At 46.9% G+C, this 19,879-nt stretch overlaps 1 protein-coding gene across 1 annotated transcript in view; it reads left to right on the top strand.

The window, feature by feature from the left end:
- LOC134908955 (adhesion G protein-coupled receptor F5-like) overlaps positions 1-19,879 on the top strand; it is a 183,535-nt gene that overhangs the window by 140,005 nt on the left and 23,651 nt on the right. The window contains exon 13 of the mRNA XM_063915239.1: positions 12,946-14,262. Coding sequence (XP_063771309.1) covers positions 12,946-14,262 — 1,317 coding nt within the window. The remainder of the gene's footprint in view (positions 1-12,945; positions 14,263-19,879) is intronic.

Raw genomic sequence — 19,879 nt, 5'->3', positions numbered from 1 at the left:
GACTGGGCACATAGGAGGTTGGCTGTCAGGTATCAGGCTGGGGATTTCCTGAGGGTCTGTCTGTTGCTGGCTCTCTCCTCCCTCTGATTTTACAGGAGCTTACCCTGGGGTGTTAGTGCCTGGCTGGTCACACTGTGATGTCTGCACCACTCTCTGTCCCTGTGTTGCAGCTCCTGGTGGCTGAGGGGATCTCTCCAGTCACTGGAGCTTCCTGCTGTCCTTCCACAGCTGCACCCCACTCCTCTAGTCAGCACTCTCAGGTACAAGCCAGCTCCCAGGCAGCTCTACTCAGCTTGGCTCTGTCTCCTCACTCAGCATTCTCCTCTCTCCCCACAGGCTCCTCCCCTTCCTCAGTTCACAGGTCAGCCTGTTGCTGGGGCTCTGGATCTTTCCACTCTCCAGGTGCTGTGGCTGTCATCCTTCTGGGTCCTAGTGTTTCCCTAATAGCTGCTGGCATCACCCAGTAGGGGAAGTGTTAACCCCTGCAGTACTAGAGCAAGTAAGTCCATTTACAAACGTGATACCCACTATTATTCATAGTGTTTTACCAGCGTATCACATTTGCAGAAGAAGCTGGAAACATTGAAGGAGGAGCTAAAACAGAGCGATTCTGCTAGGCATGTGGGACTTGTGGATGGAGCCCTTAATCCGCTTAACCAGGATTCACGGTTGGTCAATCTGTTGAAATCAGAGCACTACATTTTGGCCACCGTGCTCGATCCTAGATTTAAAACCTACGTTGGATCTCTCTTTCCGGCAGACACAAGTCTGCAGAGGTTCAAAGACCTGCTGGTGAGAAAATTGTCAAGTCAAGCGAAACGTGACCCGTCAACAGCTCCTCCTTCACATTCTCCCGCAACTGGGGCTGCAAGGAAAAGGCTAAGAATTCCGAGCCCACCCGCTGGCGGTGATGCAGAGCAGTCTGGAGCGAGTGCTGACATCTGGTCCGGACTGAAGGACCTGCCAACGATTACTGACATGTCGTCTACTGTCACTGCATATGATTCTCTCACCATTGAAAGAATGGTGGAGGATTATATGAGTGACCGCATCCAAGTAGGCACGTCAGACAGTTCGTACGTATACTGGTAGGAAAGAGAGGCAATTTGGAGGGCCTTGCAGAAACTGGCTTTATTTTACCTAAGTTGCCCACCCTCCAGTGTGTACTCCAAAAGAGTGTTTAGTGCAGCCGCTCACCTTGTCAGCAATCGGCGTACGAGGTTACTTCCAGAAAATGTGGAGAAGATGATGTTCATCAAAATGAATTATAATCAATTCCCCCGTGGAGACATTCACCAGCAATTGCCTCCAGAAAGTACACAGGGACCTGAGATAATGGATTCCAGTGGGGACGAATTAATAATCTGTGAGGAGGGGGATGTACACAGTGAAAGGGGTGAGGAATCGGACGATGAGGAGGAGGTGGACATCTTGCCTCTGTAGAGCCAGTTTGTGCAAGGAGAGATTGATTGCTTCTTTTTTGGTGGGGGCCCAAACCAACCAGTCATTTCAGTCACAGTTGTGTGGCAGACCCTGTCGCTGAAATGATGGGTTTGTTAAAGTGTGCATGTCCTGTTTATACAACATAAGGGTGGGTGGGAGTCCTGTTTATACAACATAAGGGTGGGTGGGAGGGCCCAAGGACAATTCCATCTTGCACCTCCTTTTTTTCTTTCATTTTTCTTTGCATCATGTGCTGTTTGGGGACTATTTTTTTGAAATGCCATCCTGCCTGACACTGCAGTGCAACTCCTAGATGGGCCAGTTTGTGTCGGCCACTTGGGTCGCTTAGCTTAGTCACACAGCTACCTCATTGCGCCTCTTTTTTCTTTGCATCATGTGCTGTTTGGGGACTATTTTTTTGAAGTGCCATCATGTCTGACACTGCAGTGCCACTCCTAGATGGGCCAGGTGTTTGTGTCGGCCACTTGGGTCGCTTAGCTTAGTCATCCAGCTACCTCGGTGCAAATTTTAGGACTAAAAATAATATTGTGAGGTGTGAGGTGTTCAGAATAGACTGAAAATGAGTGGAAATTATGGTTATTGAGGTTAATAATACTATGGGATCAAAATGACCCCCAAATTCTATGATTTAAGCTGTTTTTGAGGGGTTTTTGTAAAAAAACACCCAAATCCAAAACACACCCGAATCCGACAAAAAATTTTCAGGGAGGTTTTGCCAAAACGCGTCCGAATCCAAAACATGGCCGCGGAACCGAATCCAAAACCACAACACAAAACCCGAAAAATGTCCGGTGCACATCACTAGTTTTAAGCAGAATAAAGTCTCTGATAACATAAATGTAGAATAACTTGGTAATTGGATGCGAATGGATTGTAAACAGACCTCCGGTATTACTTGGAAAGAACAGTCTCTGTATATAACTCAAGTTCTTATAACTACACAAGACCCAGGCAGGAGACAGTCCCAATGCAGCAAGCTTGCACAAGATGGTATGTATTAACAAGGTGCACAGGTTAGGCAATAAAACAAACACCTGAGGAAAGTCTCTTACTGCTGATGAGCTGTGGCAGGCTGTGACTGGAGTCTGAAGCAAACAGGAGAATTGCAGAGTGATGAATGAAAATGAACCGATGAGAGGAACCACAGGAGAAAGGAACACGGGGAACCAGGAGAACTTGACACACCAAATGTGACTCATTGTCCAAGGCCATGAGAATGAGCCAGGAACTGGAGTTTATACCCCTTGCTCTGTGATGATTGGATGAATCTCTGTGAGAACACACCCTGCTGGATTGGGTGCCCAGATCAGCTGAGAGTTAACTGGAACTGTTGATTAACCAGGAGAATGATTCTGTAGACAGTTAATGCAATGCACTGCTGGTTGCTGGCTGGGATCAGTAGTGCACCGGGAGTTAACACTGTTTAACTAGAAACACTGTGTAGTCCAGGCTGGTGGCTGAAACCAGTGGTTACCAAAGATAGAACTGGTTAGGTGGGTGGAGCACACAGTGAGCTGTAGGCTGCAGGAGACTGAAGACTGGAACTGGGACTGCTGGGACCTGTAGTTCCACAGGTCCAATTCACAGGGGATACTCTGTAGACAGAGGACTGAAGCCAGGAGACGCCTGTTCACTGGAAGTGATGCGATGGAGAATGCAGATTCCTGACATGTCCTACTTATTCAACTTAAGGGACAGCTCAACTAAAGTGTACCTAAGGACCCACCTGGTCCAGTGATGTCCCTAGAGGTAAAAAACTAAGACAGACTCTAACCACTTTCTTAAAAGGAGCTGTCCCTCAGGAAAAAATTCACTAAACCAACCAGATATTAACTGAGCGTTCTGAACCCGGCCAACTGCCAGGTTCCCTAAGAACCAGCACCGCCACCATAGATCAAACCTGAAACCCTAAACAAACTGCAGGAAAATAAACTATCAGCAAAAAACTCATTGGAAACGCAGACCTCGCATCAAATCCTCCAGAAAGATGGCCCCGCCGGCCTCCGACAGATGCAATCCATCAGCCCTGTACCACCAGCCTTCCCGATAGGAGATCGCCGCGTGGTGAATGACAAAGCCTCCTTGATGCAGGACAGCCCTGCCCACCACCGCGTTAACCCTCTGTCAGACCAGGTCAATCGCACCAGAATATAACACAAAACGGCCAGTCTCACATCAACTGTAGCAAATACCGGCGGATTGCGCACCTTAAATCCAGAGAGGATCTGGAGTCAGGTCATTCCCGCCTAAATGCACAATAATGAAAAGAGGGTAACCAAAAGAAGCTGCAGCTCGAACCAGCACCTCTCTGAAATTCTCCCAATTGAGACCCCTACGACCAATCCATCTAACCAATGTCAACTCAGGGTACCTAACGTAATCTGCAACGAACGGGGACCTGGTGAGCCAAAAAATTTATAAGTGCCCAACTACCAATATACACTGCGGATCTAACCGCACGCCTGGAACAGAAATTGGTAGAAATACATTATTAAAATTTAGTATTGAAGCAAATAAGACCTGAAAAAACAATGTAACCTAACCTGACAGGGCTGGGGGTGGGGGGGGGGGGTGGTGTACTGGAAGGATTTGGGTCGCCCAGCTTGACTTGAAGCAATAAGCACAAAACTTCCATCAGCCGGTCAAAACCGTAATTAAAACTGCCGGTAACACAAAAAATTCCTCAATGCCCCTGATAAGCAGCAAGCGGCTAAATCCTCAAGGGGGCACACCAAGTAGTGATGTGCACCAGAAATTTTTCGGGTTTTGTGTTTTGGTTTTGGAGTCGGTTCCACGGCCGTGTTTTGGATTCGGACGCGTTTTGGCAAAACCTCCCTGAAAATTTTTTGTCGGATTCGGGTGTGTTTTGGATTCGGGTGTTTTTTTACAAAAAACCCTCAAAAACAGCTTCAATCATAGAATTTGGGAGTCATTTTGATCGCATAGTATTATTAACATCAATAACCATAATTTCCACTAATTTCCAGTCTATTCTGAACACCTCACAATATTATTTTTAATCCTAAAATTTGCACCGAGGTCGCTGGATGACTAAGCTAAGCAACCCAAGTGGCCGACACAAACACCTGGCCCATCTAGGAGTGGCACTGCAGTGTCAGACAGGATGGCAGATTTAAAAAATAGTCCCCAAACAGCACATGATGCAAAGAAAAAAAGAGGTGCACCAAGGTCGCTGGATGGCTAAGCTAAGCGACCCAAGTGGCCGACACAAACACCTGGCCCATCTAGGAGTGGCACTGCAGTTTTCTAGCGAGAGGATGAGTGCTTCCATCCTCATGTGAATCTGAACCACTAGCCATGAACATAGGCCAGGGCCTCAGCCGTTCCTTGCCACTCCGTGTCGTAAATGGCATATTGGCAAGTTTACGCTTCTCATCAGACGCTTTTAATTTAGATTTTTGGGTCATTTTACTGAACTTTTGTAGTATACTTGACGACACAGAGGTAGGTAAAGCAGTGGACTACTGTACCGTACTGCTATATATATTATATACTGGTGGTCACAGCAACATTCTGCACTGTCCCCTCCTGCTATATACTGCACACAACTAAAATGCAGCACAGGTATGGATGCATAGTATGCTTGACGACAGAGAGGTAGGTAGAGCAGGGGTCTACTGTACCGTGCTGCTATATATATTATATACTGGTGGTCAGTGGTCACAGCAACATTCTGCACTGTCCCCTCCTACTATATACTGCGCACAACTAAAATGCAGCACAGGTATGGATGCATAGTATACTTGACAACACAGAGGTAGGTAGAGAAGTGGACTACTGTACCTTACTGCTATATATATTATATACTGGTGGTCAGTGGTCACAGCAACATTCTGCACTGTCCCCTCCTACTATATACTGCGCACAACTAAAATGCAGCACAGGTATGGGTGCATAGTATACTTGACGACACAGATGTAGGTAGAGCAGTGGACTACTGTACCGTACTGCTATATATATTATATACCGGTGGTCAGTTGTCAAAGCAACATTCTGCACTGTCCCCTCCTACTATATACTGCGCACAAATAAAATGCAGCACAGGTATGGATGCATAGTATACTTGATGACACAGAGGTAGGTAGAGCAGTGGACTACTGTACCGTACTGCTATATATATTATATACTGGTGGTCAGTGGTCACAGCAACATTCTGCACTGTCCCCTCCTACTATATACTGCGCACAACTAAAATGCAGCACAGGTATGGATGCATAGTATACTTGATGACACAGAGGTAGGTAGAGCAGTGGACTACTGTACCATACTGCTATATATATTATATACTGGTGGTCAGTGGTCACAGCAACATTCTGCACTGTCCCCTCCTACTATATACTGCGCACAACTAAAATGCAGCACAGGTATGGATGCATAGTATACTTGACGACACAGAGGTAGGTAGAGCAGTGGACTACTGTACCGTACTGCTATATATATTATATACTGGTGGTCAGTGGTCACAGCAACATTCTGCACTGTCCCCTCCTACTATATACTGCGCACAACTAAAATGCAGCACAGGTACGGATGCATAGTATACTTGACGACACAGAGGTAGGTAGAGCAGTGGACTACTGTACCGTACTGCTATATATATTATATACTGGTGGTCACAGCAACATTCTGCACTGTCCCCTCCTACTATATACTGTAGAGCAGTGGACTACTGTACCGTACTGCTATATATATTATATACTGGTGGTCAGTGGTCACAGCAACATTCTGCACTGTCCCCTCCTACTATATACTGCACACAACTAAAATGCAGCACAGGTATGGATGGATAGTATACTTGACGACACAGAGGTAGGTAGAGCAGTGGACTACTGTACCGTACTGCCAACATTCTGCACTGTCCTCCTACTATATACTACAATGCAGCACAGATATGGAGCATTTTTCAGGCAGAGAACGTAGATATTTTCAGCACTGAGCACAGATATTTGCAAGCACACTGAGCACAGATATTTGCAGCACACTGAGCACAGATATTTGCAGCACACTGAACACAGAAACTGAGAGAACGCTGCACGTCCTCTCGCTATCATCTCCAATGCACGAGTGAAAATGGCGGCGATGCGCGGCTCCTTATATAGAATACGAATCTCGCGAGAATCCGACAGCGGGATGATGACGTTCGGGCGTGCTCGGGTTAACCGAGCAAGGCGGGAAGATCCGAGTCTGCCTCGGAACCGTGTAAAATGGGTGAAGTTCGGGGGGGATTCGGATCCCGAGGAACCGAACCTGCTCATCACTAGCACCAAGAGCTGAAAGTCTGATGTAACGTTTAAACGCGCCAGACCTCCACCTACCCAGTGCCCGTATGTCATCCATGGACCAACCCGCCGCAGCGGCAGCTGTAGCAGCACCGATACGGAACGAATGAGTGCCATAGTCCTCCGGAGAAAGACCCAAGTACAGAATGCATCATTTCAAAAGCCAACTAAACTGGAAACGAGTGACTGGCGACCCATTCATGTGAATCAACCAGCCACCGGACAAACAAGGACGCAGCTCCCAATAGGCCATCGTCGAAACCACCGGACAAATGCGGCGATCAGAGCAACGACCCAGCAGGCCCCTCCGTCCCCTGCCCACCATGACGGTCTTGGACCGCTGCACTCCGCCGTAGATATGAACGACAACATGGGAGGCCAGCATCAGCGAAACCGCGGTCCTACAAGCAGCCACCAGCTCGCCGACCCTGAACGCCCCATGATAAGCCATGAGAAAGGCCATGGTAAACAATACACACTCGTATCTAGACGAGCATACTTGTTGTAAACCTGTCAATAATTTCCGTAAACAAAAGAACATCAATAGGACGTCTCGTGTCAGGAACAGTAGGGGAAACTCTAGCCCAACCTTTCAGCACACGTGACAAGAAAAAGGACTTAGTAAAGTCCCTTTCCCCACGCATACGAAAAAAGCAAGACAAACCTGCAAGCATCTTGACAATGTAGGCCCGCGACTTACCCGACACATAGCAAAACCACACAAAGGCAAGGAGTAAATGAGACCTACTCTTACCTCTATACTGCCGCTCTAGCAAAAACCCACTCCAGCAATCCCATGCGGCCATGTAAGCAGTGAGTGTAGCTGGCGCCAAAGCTCGATGAGCTAAACCCTCCAAGTCGGCTGGATAACCTGCCAGACATAAGAGGGACACTCCTAACCAGCTGCATCAGCGCAAGGCGCTACCCAACGTAAACGTGGCCAGACAAGATGAGAAAGTGCATCAGCTATCTCTTTATCAATCCCTGGTACGTGTTCCGCCCTTATAGAAATATTGTATTCTAGACAACGCAATACAATCTGTGATAGCAATCTAAGAACGGGGAGGGAGGTGGCCTTCTGACGATTTAAGGCAAAAACCATGGCCAAATTGTCACACCAGAAAACGACATTGCGGTTCCGCAGCAATCCACACCATAATTCCAAAGTAACCATAATGGGAAAAAGCTCCAGCAGAAGCAAATTCCCAGTCAACCCTTCTTCAAACCAGGCAAAAGGCCATGGGGCCGCGCACCAGTTTCCTGCAAAATAGGCACCAACACTGGATGCCCCAGCAGCATCCGCGAACAACTGCAAAACCACCGATGAGGTTGCCACCTTCCTCAAACGCCGTTAAATTGGGATAGGAATTCATCCCAAATTAACAAATCCCTGCGAATTTCTGCGGACAAACGTAAATAATGATGAGAACGCTGCAGACCCACAGTCGCTCTCTCCAGTTTCCTACAGAAAACCTTACCCATCAGTATAACACGACAGGCAAAATTAAACAACCCTAACAGACACTGCGCTTGCTTCAGTGTCATCTTACCGGCTGCTAGCGCCAGCAAGATGCCATCCCGCAACCTAGCGACCTTGGCCATCGGCAGTCTACATATCCCTACAGTTACAGAGCCCTCTGTCTTATTATGCGCGATGGGGACGCCAAATTCTGTGTAGGGCCAGGGCATGCAAGAGGGTGCAACGTTGAGAAACTGCAGGGCCTACAAGCAAAAAATCATCTTGATAATGCGTACTCCCCTGCTCCCCAAAAAACTGTTCCAGGCACCAGTGCAAGAATGAGCTGAACCGCTCGAAATACCTGCATGAAACCGCACAGCCCATAGGTAGACATCTATCTATGTAATAGCCGTCCATCAATTTGAAACCCATAAAACGAAAAGCTTCCAGATGCAAAGGAAGCAATCTAAATGCAGATTCCACATCCATCTTGCACATAAGGGCCCCGACACCAAACGAGTGAACCACAGCCAGTGCGGACTTAAAGGATTGATATACCACACGACAATGACTTTCACTGATAGCGTTGTTAAAAGAGTTCCTACGGGAAAAGACATATATTGAATCAACCTAAACTTGCCTACCACTTTCTTGGGTACCAAACCTACAGGTGACAGCAGCACCAAATTGGGAAGAGGAGGCTCCAAAAAAGGACCAATCATCTTTCCCAAGTTAACCGCCACCATTATTTTCTCCTTAAGTGCTATCGGGAATTCACTGTCAAAACCCCTCCTCAAATTTGCGGCATCAGTCCTAAGCGGATAATTATCCAGCCAAGGTAACAATGCCTCAAGTTTGATCGGTGAAGGAGTCTTAACTAACCACGGGTGCCGCAAGACCGCAGCACGCCTGGGCCGCGACATAGCAGAGCCTGATCAAAGATATCGAAGGTAAAGGTAAGTTAAGAAAAGGAAGGAGAAGTTAGTAAAATGAAATAGAAATATAAGGAATAGAGAAGAAATAAATGAATATACAACAATTGATTAGCAAGTAGTGTACACAAAATGTGGGCACCTTACCTCACAAAAGCTTCTTGGCAAAGAGGCTGAAGTTAATACAACATCCCCTAACATGTTCCCTATGGCTCCTCCTACCCTAACTTCACCAATCGACAGCCATCTGCAGACATGATGCAGTTCCTCCTAAACTAAAAAGTAAACCCCCCAGTTGCCAGTCTATTAAAAATGCTGTATTTCAGCCATAGCCAGGAGGTTTATGCCGCTTCGGTGACATGTAAGTGCCCTCAGCGTTCTTTCTCCTCCAGAAGCATGAACTGCAGCCATAATACATAAATGCTTTCAGGATATTAGGAGAGATGTATGAAACCTTCAGAAAGATAACCAATCAGCCATTTGTCTGTCATTTCATAGTTAGAGAAATTACAATTAGAAGCTGGTTGGTTGGTTGCTGTGTGCAACTTCTCCACTTTATCTCTGTGGAAGTTTTGATACATCTCCCCAAGTGAGAGTCAACACCAAAATAAGGTCTTGAGACAATTAATATACACCTGTAGTTATACCTCCCAACTGTCCTGATACACCAAACCCCGGAAGGGGTGGTGCTTGAATAGTAGTGGGTGGAGCTCCATCTGAAAAGGCTTTGCATATTATAGGGCCTATGTACTAAGCCTTGGAGATAAAGTACCAGCCAATCAGCTCATAACTGTCATTTTGCAAACACAGCCTGTAACATGGCAGTTAGGAGATGATTGGCTGATACTATGGCCCAAATGTATTAAGCCTTAACAAGGGATAAAGTGGAGACGGATAAAGAGTGATAAATGACCAGCCAATCTTCTTCTTTACTGCCATGTCAAAGGATGTGTTTAAAAAAATGGCAGTTAGGAAGCTGATTGGCCGGTCATTTATCACTGTTTATCCTTCTCCTCTTTATCTTTTAATACATTTGGGCCTTTATCCCGTCCACTTTATTTCTCTCCAAGGCTTAGTACACAGACTACACTTCACATCAAGATCTGCGTGAAATTAGGCAGTGACTTATGTGGATCAGGGTAAGATCAGGTTGGGTCTGCATGACATCAGGGCCGTAACTAGGTGTGGGCCGATGGTGCCTTGCCCACAGCGCAAATGCACTGAAGGCACACCATCTGTCAGCACTCATCCCCCCCCCCCCCCGTACGACTGTTTTTGCCAGTCAGCTACTACTGGAAGTGCCGCCGCTTGTGTCCCGCCTCTGTAAGGGAGGGGGAGAGCTGTCGTGGCCCCCATCTGGCAACACACACCTTTCCCCTGTTCCGCCGCCGCTGTACCTGAGTCTCGCCGCCGCCATCCCTAAGTCCCGGTGTGTTTGGAGGGGCCTGAAAGGTCTTCAGCAGCTGCTCTGAGAGTAGTCATCCCCCCAGGAGTCCCGCTGGCTGTCTCCTGCTGCGGAGCGTCGCCGCTTCCCTCACTCCATCCCTGATCTGTCCTCTGATGCCGCTGTAAGGGGATTTGGAGCATCGACGCAGCAGTCAGGCGCCGGACATGAGGAGAATCTGTGCGGATGCTGGATCGTGAGTAACACACACAGACACACATACACCCCCACCTGCTGATGTAATTGCACACAGTGTGCTCCTAATGTGTAAAAAAAGTTGGCCTCTGCTGATGTAAAGTGCAAAATTAAGGGGGACTGTTACTGTAATGTGTAAAAAAAGGGGGACTCTACAGCCATAATGTGTAAAAAAGGGGCACTCTGCCTGCCTAATGTGTAAAAAAAAAAAGGGGACTCTGCCTGCCTAGTGTGTAAAAATGGAGAATCTGCTGCCGTAATGTGTAAAAGGGGACTGACTATACCTACCGTACTGTATAAAAGGGAGCTCTGTGGCCACACCCCTTCCTCATGAAGCCATGCCCCTACATTTTTGGCACGCTCATTGATCCTGTTTTGTATATGGGAGAGGAGGGGGTGCGCTGATGCTGTTTTTTGCACACAGCGCTAAAATGTCTAGTTACGGCACTGCATGAGATATACTGTAACCAGAGGCGTCAGAATGGGTGGGCCAAGGGGGCAGCTCACCCTTTCTCCCCCCCCCCCCCCCAAACATGAGAGGGGTCAGCCAAAGTACACAGGAGGAGCGATGTGCGGTCAGTTTAAAGACCACACATCACAACCTCCGTGCAGCGCAGGGAACTAGGAAACGGCGCTTCCCCACCCCTAACTCCCAGCAGAGCAGTGCCAAGCTGCCTCGAATCGCAGGTGTTATGGGGGCGTGGCCTAATGCAGAAGAGTGCTCGCCTCCATGAGAGACCTGTGGTTGTGCTGCTGTGTACTCAGGACAGGTACAATAGTGTCTCTCTCACTCTATCTCTCTCCCTGTTCCACTCTCTCTCTCTCCCTAACACTCTCTCTCCTCTCTACTTAACTCTCTCGCTCCTCTCTAACACTCTAGCTACTCTCTCTTTCTCTCCCAAACATTCTCTCTCCTCTTGCTCCTCTTTCTCCTTGACACTGTTTCTCTCTCTACCTGACACTGTCCCTTTCTCTCCCTCACTCTCCCTGACACTTAGGGCCTAATTCAGACCTGATCGCAGCAGCAAATTTGTTAGCAGTTGGGCAAAACCATGTGCACTGCAGGTGGGGCAGATATAACATGTGCAGAGAGAGTTAAATTTGGGTGGGGTGTGTTCAAACTGAAATCTAAATTGCAGTGTAAGAATAAAGCAGCCAGTATTTACCCTGCACAGAAACAAAATAACCCACCCAAATCTAACTCTCTCTGCACATGTTATATCTGCCACACCTGCAGTGCACATGGTTTTGCCCAACTGCTAACAAATTTGCTGCTACGATCAGGTCTGAATTAGGCCCTTAGGGGGTCATTCCGAGTTGATTGCTCGCTAGCAACTTTTTGCAGCACAGCGATCATCTTAACCACAGCAAAATTGCGCATGCGTATGTACCGCAATGCGCAGGCGCGTCGTACAAGTACAAAGCGGTTCGTTGCTGAGCGATGGTTTTAACAAAGAATCTAATCGCACAGCCGAACGCACGGTGATTGACAGGAAGAGGGCATTTATGGGGGTCAACTGATCGTTTTCGGGGAGTGGTTGGAAAAACGCAGGCGTGCCCAGGCATTTGCAGGGCAGGTGTCTGACGTCAAATCCGGACCAGACACGCTGAAATGATCGCAAGGGCTGAGTAAGTCTAGAGCTACTTAGAAACTGCACAAAAAATTTTCGGCCCGCTCGGCAGCACACACATTCACACACTTGCAAAGCGAAAATACACTCCCCCATAGGCGGCGACTATTTGATTGCAAGCCAGAAAAAGTTGCTAGCGAGCGATCAACTCGGAATGACCGCCTTAGTCTCTCTCTCTCTCTCTCTTTCTTTCCCTGACAGTCTCCCTCTCTATTCCCACCTCCTCCTCACCATGGTGCCACCTCCATTTTGTCCCCGTAGTACTGCCTCCTCCTCCCCGCTGGTTCCGCCCCCCAGGGGCGCCAAATGAGGATCTATCTTGTCCCCCCCAGCCCATAAATGTTCTGACGCCCCTGACTGTAACCTAGCACATGAAACTGTATAATTTATTATATATACAGTATTCACCTTATAGAAGTGTCAGTGTTATACATATACAGAATTTAACCCCCCCCCCCTCCCCCCATCATAGTTAAGCAAGTGTATTAGATTATTAAATTTTTTTGTTTTTTCTTTCTAGAACTATATCAAAACAGTAGATATCGTGATAAACAACACCAACACTTTGGCAAAAATGCCTAATGACAGTTCCTCAGTCCTCCAGTCTGTGGAGAAGTTTGCCCAAAATTTACAGTTCAACGACTCTGTGAACATCACGAATGACCCCACCAGCACTATCCAGCTCATCGGAAAAATATTACACCCAGGCATCCCCAGTTATGGAAATTTTATGTTTCCCAATGTGACTGGTAATGTGTCCGTCATATACAGGTCCATTCCAGGAAACTCTGGTAGGGTAGTCAGCTTAGCTTACACGTCAATGAAAGACATTTTGCCACAGGACAAGCCAATAAATGGACTTGTTATGTCAACAGTTTTGGGTAACATTCCTAGCAAAGACATTGATGAAGATAATTTTAGCATAACAATGTTATTTATTAAGAATCATGCATCGGACAAGACACCGGAATGCGCCTGGTTCGACTTCGACCTGCAGGTCTGGAACAACAGCGGCTGTTCTACCGTAGAAGGAACCGATAATGTTAATTGCACATGTAACCACTTAACTTCCTTCTCAGTCCTCCTGGCCGATGTGCAAGAGTCATATCTGGATATAATTACATATGCCGGAGTCGGGATATCTCTTGGATGCTTGTTTATCACCCTGGTCATTGAAGTCCTAGTATGGCGATCAGTTATCAAAAACAAGACCTCCTATTTACGCCATGTTTGCCTGGTAAATATTGCCGTAACACTTCTAGTTGCCGATATTTGGTTTATCATTGGTGCCGCACTGGAGAAATACCCATCATCTCCCGCCTGCCAAACAGCTGCTTTCTTCAGCTTTTATTTCTACTTGTCTTTGTTTTTCTGGATGCTGACCAACGGGCTTGTCCTTTTCTACCGTCTCATCTACATCTTGCATGACATGAGCAGGAGAGTGATGATGATGATAGCGTTTACCTTAGGATATGGGTGTCCCCTCTTGATCGCCGTTGTGACAGTGGCTTCAACAGAACCCGGGAGATTTACAAGCCAAAAATTCTGCTGGCTCAGCTACTACGGTTCCAAATCATTCCTGGCGTTTGTTGTGCCGGCTTTAACTATCGTGTTCATTAACCTCATCATCTTGGCTGTAGTTATCTGTAAATTGCTAAGGCCTGTCGTTGGAGAAAGACCGGGACAAGAAGACAGGCAAGTTGTAGTAGTGATCGCTAAAACCATTGCAGTCCTCACGCCGCTTCTGGGGACTACCTGGCTATTCGGTCTCATCTTGGTTTCCGACCCAACAAATAAGGTTATAAATGGAATATTTGCAGCTCTCAACTCTTTCCAGGTAAATATAATCGTATTTTTGGTGACATTGCTTTATATTTAAGAAGTATTATGGTAATATGTGTTTAATATATGGTGTAGGGTTAAATATTCGGCCTCCCTGCTGCCTGCCTCCATTCTACTGCTCATCTTCCTCTCCAAACGTATTACATCTGCCTCCCCTTTCCTACACACCATACACTGGCTCCCATTCCCCTTCAGAACCCAATTCAAGCTTCTCACACTCGCAAAGCCCTCACCCATTCCTGTCCCATTTTTTTTAACACTGTTTTTTATTGAGGCAATGAATGACAAGCGTACAAAGTGATCAAGACTTGCAATGTAAGTCATTAAGCTACACATAGCATACAGAGGATCTTACGGCAACGGCATCATCGTACAATGAAGTTACAAAGCAAAGTGTGTTCAAACTTTTCACAAAGTGGGTTCTCAGTAGAGGCATGAGTTGATACAATTCCTGTTCCATTTACATATCTGACCTTATCTCCCTTCACACTCCCGCCCATCCTCTTCACTCTTCAAATGCATGCTGACTCTCCTGCCTACTGATTACTTCCTCTCATTCCCGCCTCCAGGATTTTGGCCGTGGTGCTCCCTACCTCTGGAATTCTCTCCCTCTCCCTATAAGACTCCCCACCTCTGTACAAAGACCCACTTCTTTACCAAACACGGCAATCTCTCAGTTTAACCCTCTGTTGCTCACGGTCTACCCCATTTGTGTCGTCCCTGTCTTCCCCTCCCCTTCAGAATGTAAGCTCTTGCAAGCAGAGCCCTCTTTCCTCTGCCACCTTGCAGCTTATTTGACCACTGATGTAACAATGTTTATATACCATGTACTTGTTTTTGCTTTGTCTTGTTTTGTAATTCACTGTTTTCTTGTGTTGCTCATATGTTTAGTTACTTTGTTAGGTGCTGTGGAAGTCTTGTGGTGCCATATAAAAAAAACATATAATTATCATCATTATTATTATTATTATTATTATAATAATGATGATAATTATATTAATAGTGATAACAACATAATAACCTTTCATTGCCAAGGAAGTAACTGCACACTATGGGCCTGAGTCAGAGGCAATTTCAATGTTCATGGAGCTGAGCAATTTTTTTCTACTGTGCGTGCACAAAAACCCCTTAAAATGCATATGGCGCACGCATAGCCTAACCCACCCCCAGTGCCTAACCCTCCCGCAGCCTAGCTCTAACCCTTCCTGTAGTGCCTAATCCTAACCCTCCCCTCCAGTAGCCTTAAGGGCCCCATACACTACTGCGACATGTCCATCTGACATGTCGCTGGCGATCGCTGGCGATTACCCCGGCAGCCTCCCGGGCAGCAGGATCGCCCAAGATACATCATAGGCTGTCCTTTTGCATACAATGTATCTCAGGCGATCCTGGCCGATCCCAGCCACGCCTGCGGGGTCGGACCAGATTGAATTGCACATTCAATCTGCAGGATCCGATCCGATGCTCACGGGGGCCGCACATCGGATCGGATCGGATACACAGCCAAAATACCCGATTTTACCCAATATATCAGGCCGAATGCCCGAATTGAGCTGAAATCGGGCATAATCGTTCTAGAGTATGGGGACCTTAACGCTAACCCCCCCCCCCCTAATGCCTAACCCTAATCCTCGCCTCTGGTAGCCTTACTCTAAACCTCCCCTTTGTGCCTAACCCTAATCCTTCCCTCCGGAAGCCTTACTCTAACCCCCCACCAGTGCCTAACCCTCACCCTCCTCTCCGGTAGCCATACTCTAACCCTCCCCTTTGTGCCTAACCCTAATTCTCCCCTCCCACAGCCTAACCTTAACCCTCTGCTAACCCTAACCCTCTCCTACCGTAGCCTAACTCTAACCCTCCCCCTAGTGCCTAACCCTCACTCTCCTCTCCGGTAGCCATACTCTAACCCTCCCCTTTGTGCCTAACCCTAATTCTACCCTCCCACTGCCTAACCTTAACCCTCTGCTAACCCTAACCCTCTCCTTCCGTAGCCTAACTCTAACCCTCCCCCTAGTGCCTAACCCTAACCCTCCTTTCCTGTAGCTTAACCCTAACCATCTACTGCAGCCGTCTTACCCTAGGCCTCCCCTCCTGCAGTCTAACCTCAACACTCCACCTATTGCCTAGCCCTCTCCTTCCGTAGCCTAACTCTAATCCTCCCCCTAGTGCCTAACTCTAACACTCGCCTCCCGCAGCCTAATCCAATACTTCTGCTGTTGCATCCTGACATTAAGCCTCCCTCCTGCAGTCTAATCTTAACACGCCCCCTAGTGCCTAACCCTAGCCCTCCCCTCTCAGAACCTAACCCTCCCCCTAATGCCTAACCCTACTCCCCCCCTCCCATAGCCTATCCCTAACCATCCTTCTAGTGCCTATCCCTAACCCTAACCCTCCGCTGCAGTAGCCTAACCCTAATCATCCAGTCATGTCGACATTGTGAACATATCAAAGGTAATAATTATAGAAAGAAGATTCCTTTGTGGGGCACTCTTTTATTAGATAGAAGAAATGAGACAGTAATTTTATTTATCACTTAGATGTATATGTGTTGATGTGATGCATTAGCCCTTTGAATACTTATGGGTATATATTTTAAAAAGTGATCTCTCTTAATGTTATTCTTCGGAATATCTCTTTACACCCCAGTTTTTTTTTAAGGTGAACTTTAATAAAAGTTATGGTTTAAGGAAATTATCATATTATATCTAGTATCTAACAGAATAGTGCCCCACACAGGAATCTTCTCTCTATAAGTGACCTTTGCCAATTATTAGGAGTGCACTGTATTTGATTCCTGGGAGCACCTCCAGCTAAATAATAGGAGACTTTTCTTGTAATCCCATCTTTTCTGTCTTTTCTGTTATGACATTGTAGCCCTCATTCCGAGTTGATCCCTCGCTAGCTGCTTTTAGCAGCAGTGCACACGCTAGGCCGCCGCCTTCTGGGAGTATATCTTAGCTTAGCAGAATTGCGAACGAAAGGTTAGCAGAACTGCGCGTAAAAATTTTCATGCAGTTTCTGAGCAGCTCGAAACTTATGACTACCTTGCGATCACCTCAGTCAGTTTAGTTCCTGCTTTGACATCACAAACACGCCCTGCGTTCGGCCAGCCACTCCCCCGTTTCATCAGCCACTCCTGCGTTTTTATCTGGCACGCCTGCGTTTTTCAGCACACTCCCTGAAAACGCTCAGTTTCCGCCCAGAAACACCCACTTCCTGTCAATCACTCACCGATCAACACAGCGACTGAAAAGCATCGCTCGACCTTATGTAAAACTGCATAGTTTTGTGTGAAAGTACTTCGCGCGTGCGTACTGCGGCCAGTACGCATGCGCAGAAGTGCTGTTTTTTTTAACTAATCGTCGCGCTGCGAACGAAAGCAGCTAGCGATCGACTCGGAATGAGGGCCAGTGTTCTAAATGCTCCATCTGTACGTTCCATTGCACACAATACTCTTTTTGCACAATTTTTATATTAAATAAACCTCTCCAGTGAAAACGGGGTATAATCTCCGACCAGACAACACGTACCTCGGGCCAATGGCAACGCAAAGCGACCAAGTCTGCCTTGATGCTCAGTATGAAATCTGTGCCCTTCACACGACCCATATCATTGCCGCCAAGGTGGAGGATAAGCCAATCGGGGCAGCCCCACCGGCGCTTATGACAAAAAAGGAGACTAAGTAAATCTCTCCAACGCAAGCCACGGACACATAACCAACGAACCAACCAACCTGTTAACTATGAAATTTGATGACCTACTAGCTATGGGGTGCCTCTCCGCCCAAAAAATATAAGAGTGGCCAACTAGCCAAATATAGTAACATACATAGTATCTGAGGTTGAAAAAAGACAATTGTCCATCGAGTTCAACCTATTTGTGGTCTCCTATGCATGATGATCTGACTAAAATTTGATGCTGCTGTCAGCCGTTGCATTTTATCCCTATTTATAGTAACTATAATGCATGACTATGCACCATACCCCTGGATATCCTTATCCATTAGGAATTTATCTAACCCATTCTTAAAGGTGTTGACAGATTCCGCCATTACAACTCCCTCGGGCAGGGAATTCCAAACACGTATTGTCCTTACCGTGAAAAAGCCTTTACGCCGTATTGTGCGGAATCTCCTCTCCTCTAACCTGAGCGAGTGTCCACGAGTCCTCTGTGTTGATCTAACCAAAAACAGATCCCGCGCAAGCTCTGTGTATTGTCCCCTTATATATTTGTAGATGTTGATCATATCCCCTCTTAGTCTCCGCTTTTCCAATGTAAACATGCCTAGTCTTTCAAGCCTTTCCTTGTATTCCATCGTCTCCATGCCCTTAATTAGTTTGGTCGCCCTCCTCTACCTTTTCTAGCTCCAGGATATCCTTTTTGTAGTACGGTGCCCAGAATTGTACACAATTCAATTCAAGGTGTGGCCTCACTAGTGATTTATATAACGGGAGTATAATACTCTCGTCCCTAGCATCAATACCCCGTTTTATGCATGCTAATATCTTATTAGCCTTCTTTGCTGCAGTCCTACTTTGGGTACTACTGCTTAGCTTGCTATCTATGAGGACACCTAAGTCCTTTTCCAGTACAGAATCCCCTAATTTTACCCCATTTAGTAGGTAGTGTTAGGGTCTCCTGCCCTGTGCTGCCACGTCGTCATGGCAACCGGGAGACAAGTGCTAGCGGAGTGGCCTGAGCGCAGCTGATACTCCGGTTCGGGTCTTTTGCTGTGCAGTGGTTACAGGCTTTGTGCACGGCAGGGGATCCGGTGCTGGTTTTTGTGCTCACAGTCTGTGAGGTCTGAGTGGGGCGTGGACAGCACCTGCTATATAAGGCCTCTTCTCAGGTTAAGCAGATGCTGCTGAATCTTTGTTGGTTAGTCAGTTCCTGAAAGTTAGCCAGTACTGTGTAGCTTTGTATTTGTTGTTGCTTACTGCAAATAGGCCTTGGGGTTTGGTACTACACTCTGCCAATCCAGACCTAGCAGTAAGACTGGAGTCAGTCGTTTAACTTGCTGGGGTTCTTTTGCTACTCTGTGAACTTAGCAAGTTTGCGGCTGTATTCTCAGACTTGCCTGCCTAAATCCTTTCTCACTGTGCAAAGGTGTTCAGGTGTCAGTTTAGTGGCAGTAAGCTGAACCTGTGCACTGCAAGTGAGGATTAGGATTGTGGAGACTCTCCTTGTGTCTATCATTCCATCTCTGACCAAGGAGTTTACTGCCACCCCCCCGTTGGTAACCCTTTAGGGTTTTGCTGTTGCCCTTAGCAACAGCATTTCGGGTTCTCTACGTATTAAAACACAACATCTTGCTTTTTCCATCTGAGCATTCCTAATACTAGGGAGACACCCAGTTTCTAAGCCTCTGGGCTTATCTGTTCACTTTGTGTTTATTTTGTTACCCTATCACCTTCTGTGTACGTAATGTCATATTCCCCAGTCTGTCTGTGAGTTCATTTGTTTTGCATCCCTATCCGTTCAGACACCAGTACATTCCTGCAGGCACTGGTGTGCATAACAGTTCAGACACCAGTACATTCCTGCAGGCACTGGTGTGCATAACAGTTCAGACACCAGTACATTCCTGCAGGCACTGGTGTGCATAACATATT

The sequence above is a fragment of the Pseudophryne corroboree genome, chromosome 4 (genome assembly GCF_028390025.1).
Source record: "Pseudophryne corroboree isolate aPseCor3 chromosome 4, aPseCor3.hap2, whole genome shotgun sequence".
Classification (NCBI taxonomy): domain Eukaryota; kingdom Metazoa; phylum Chordata; class Amphibia; order Anura; family Myobatrachidae; genus Pseudophryne; species Pseudophryne corroboree.
This window is presented reverse-complemented; position numbering and strand designations above follow the sequence as displayed.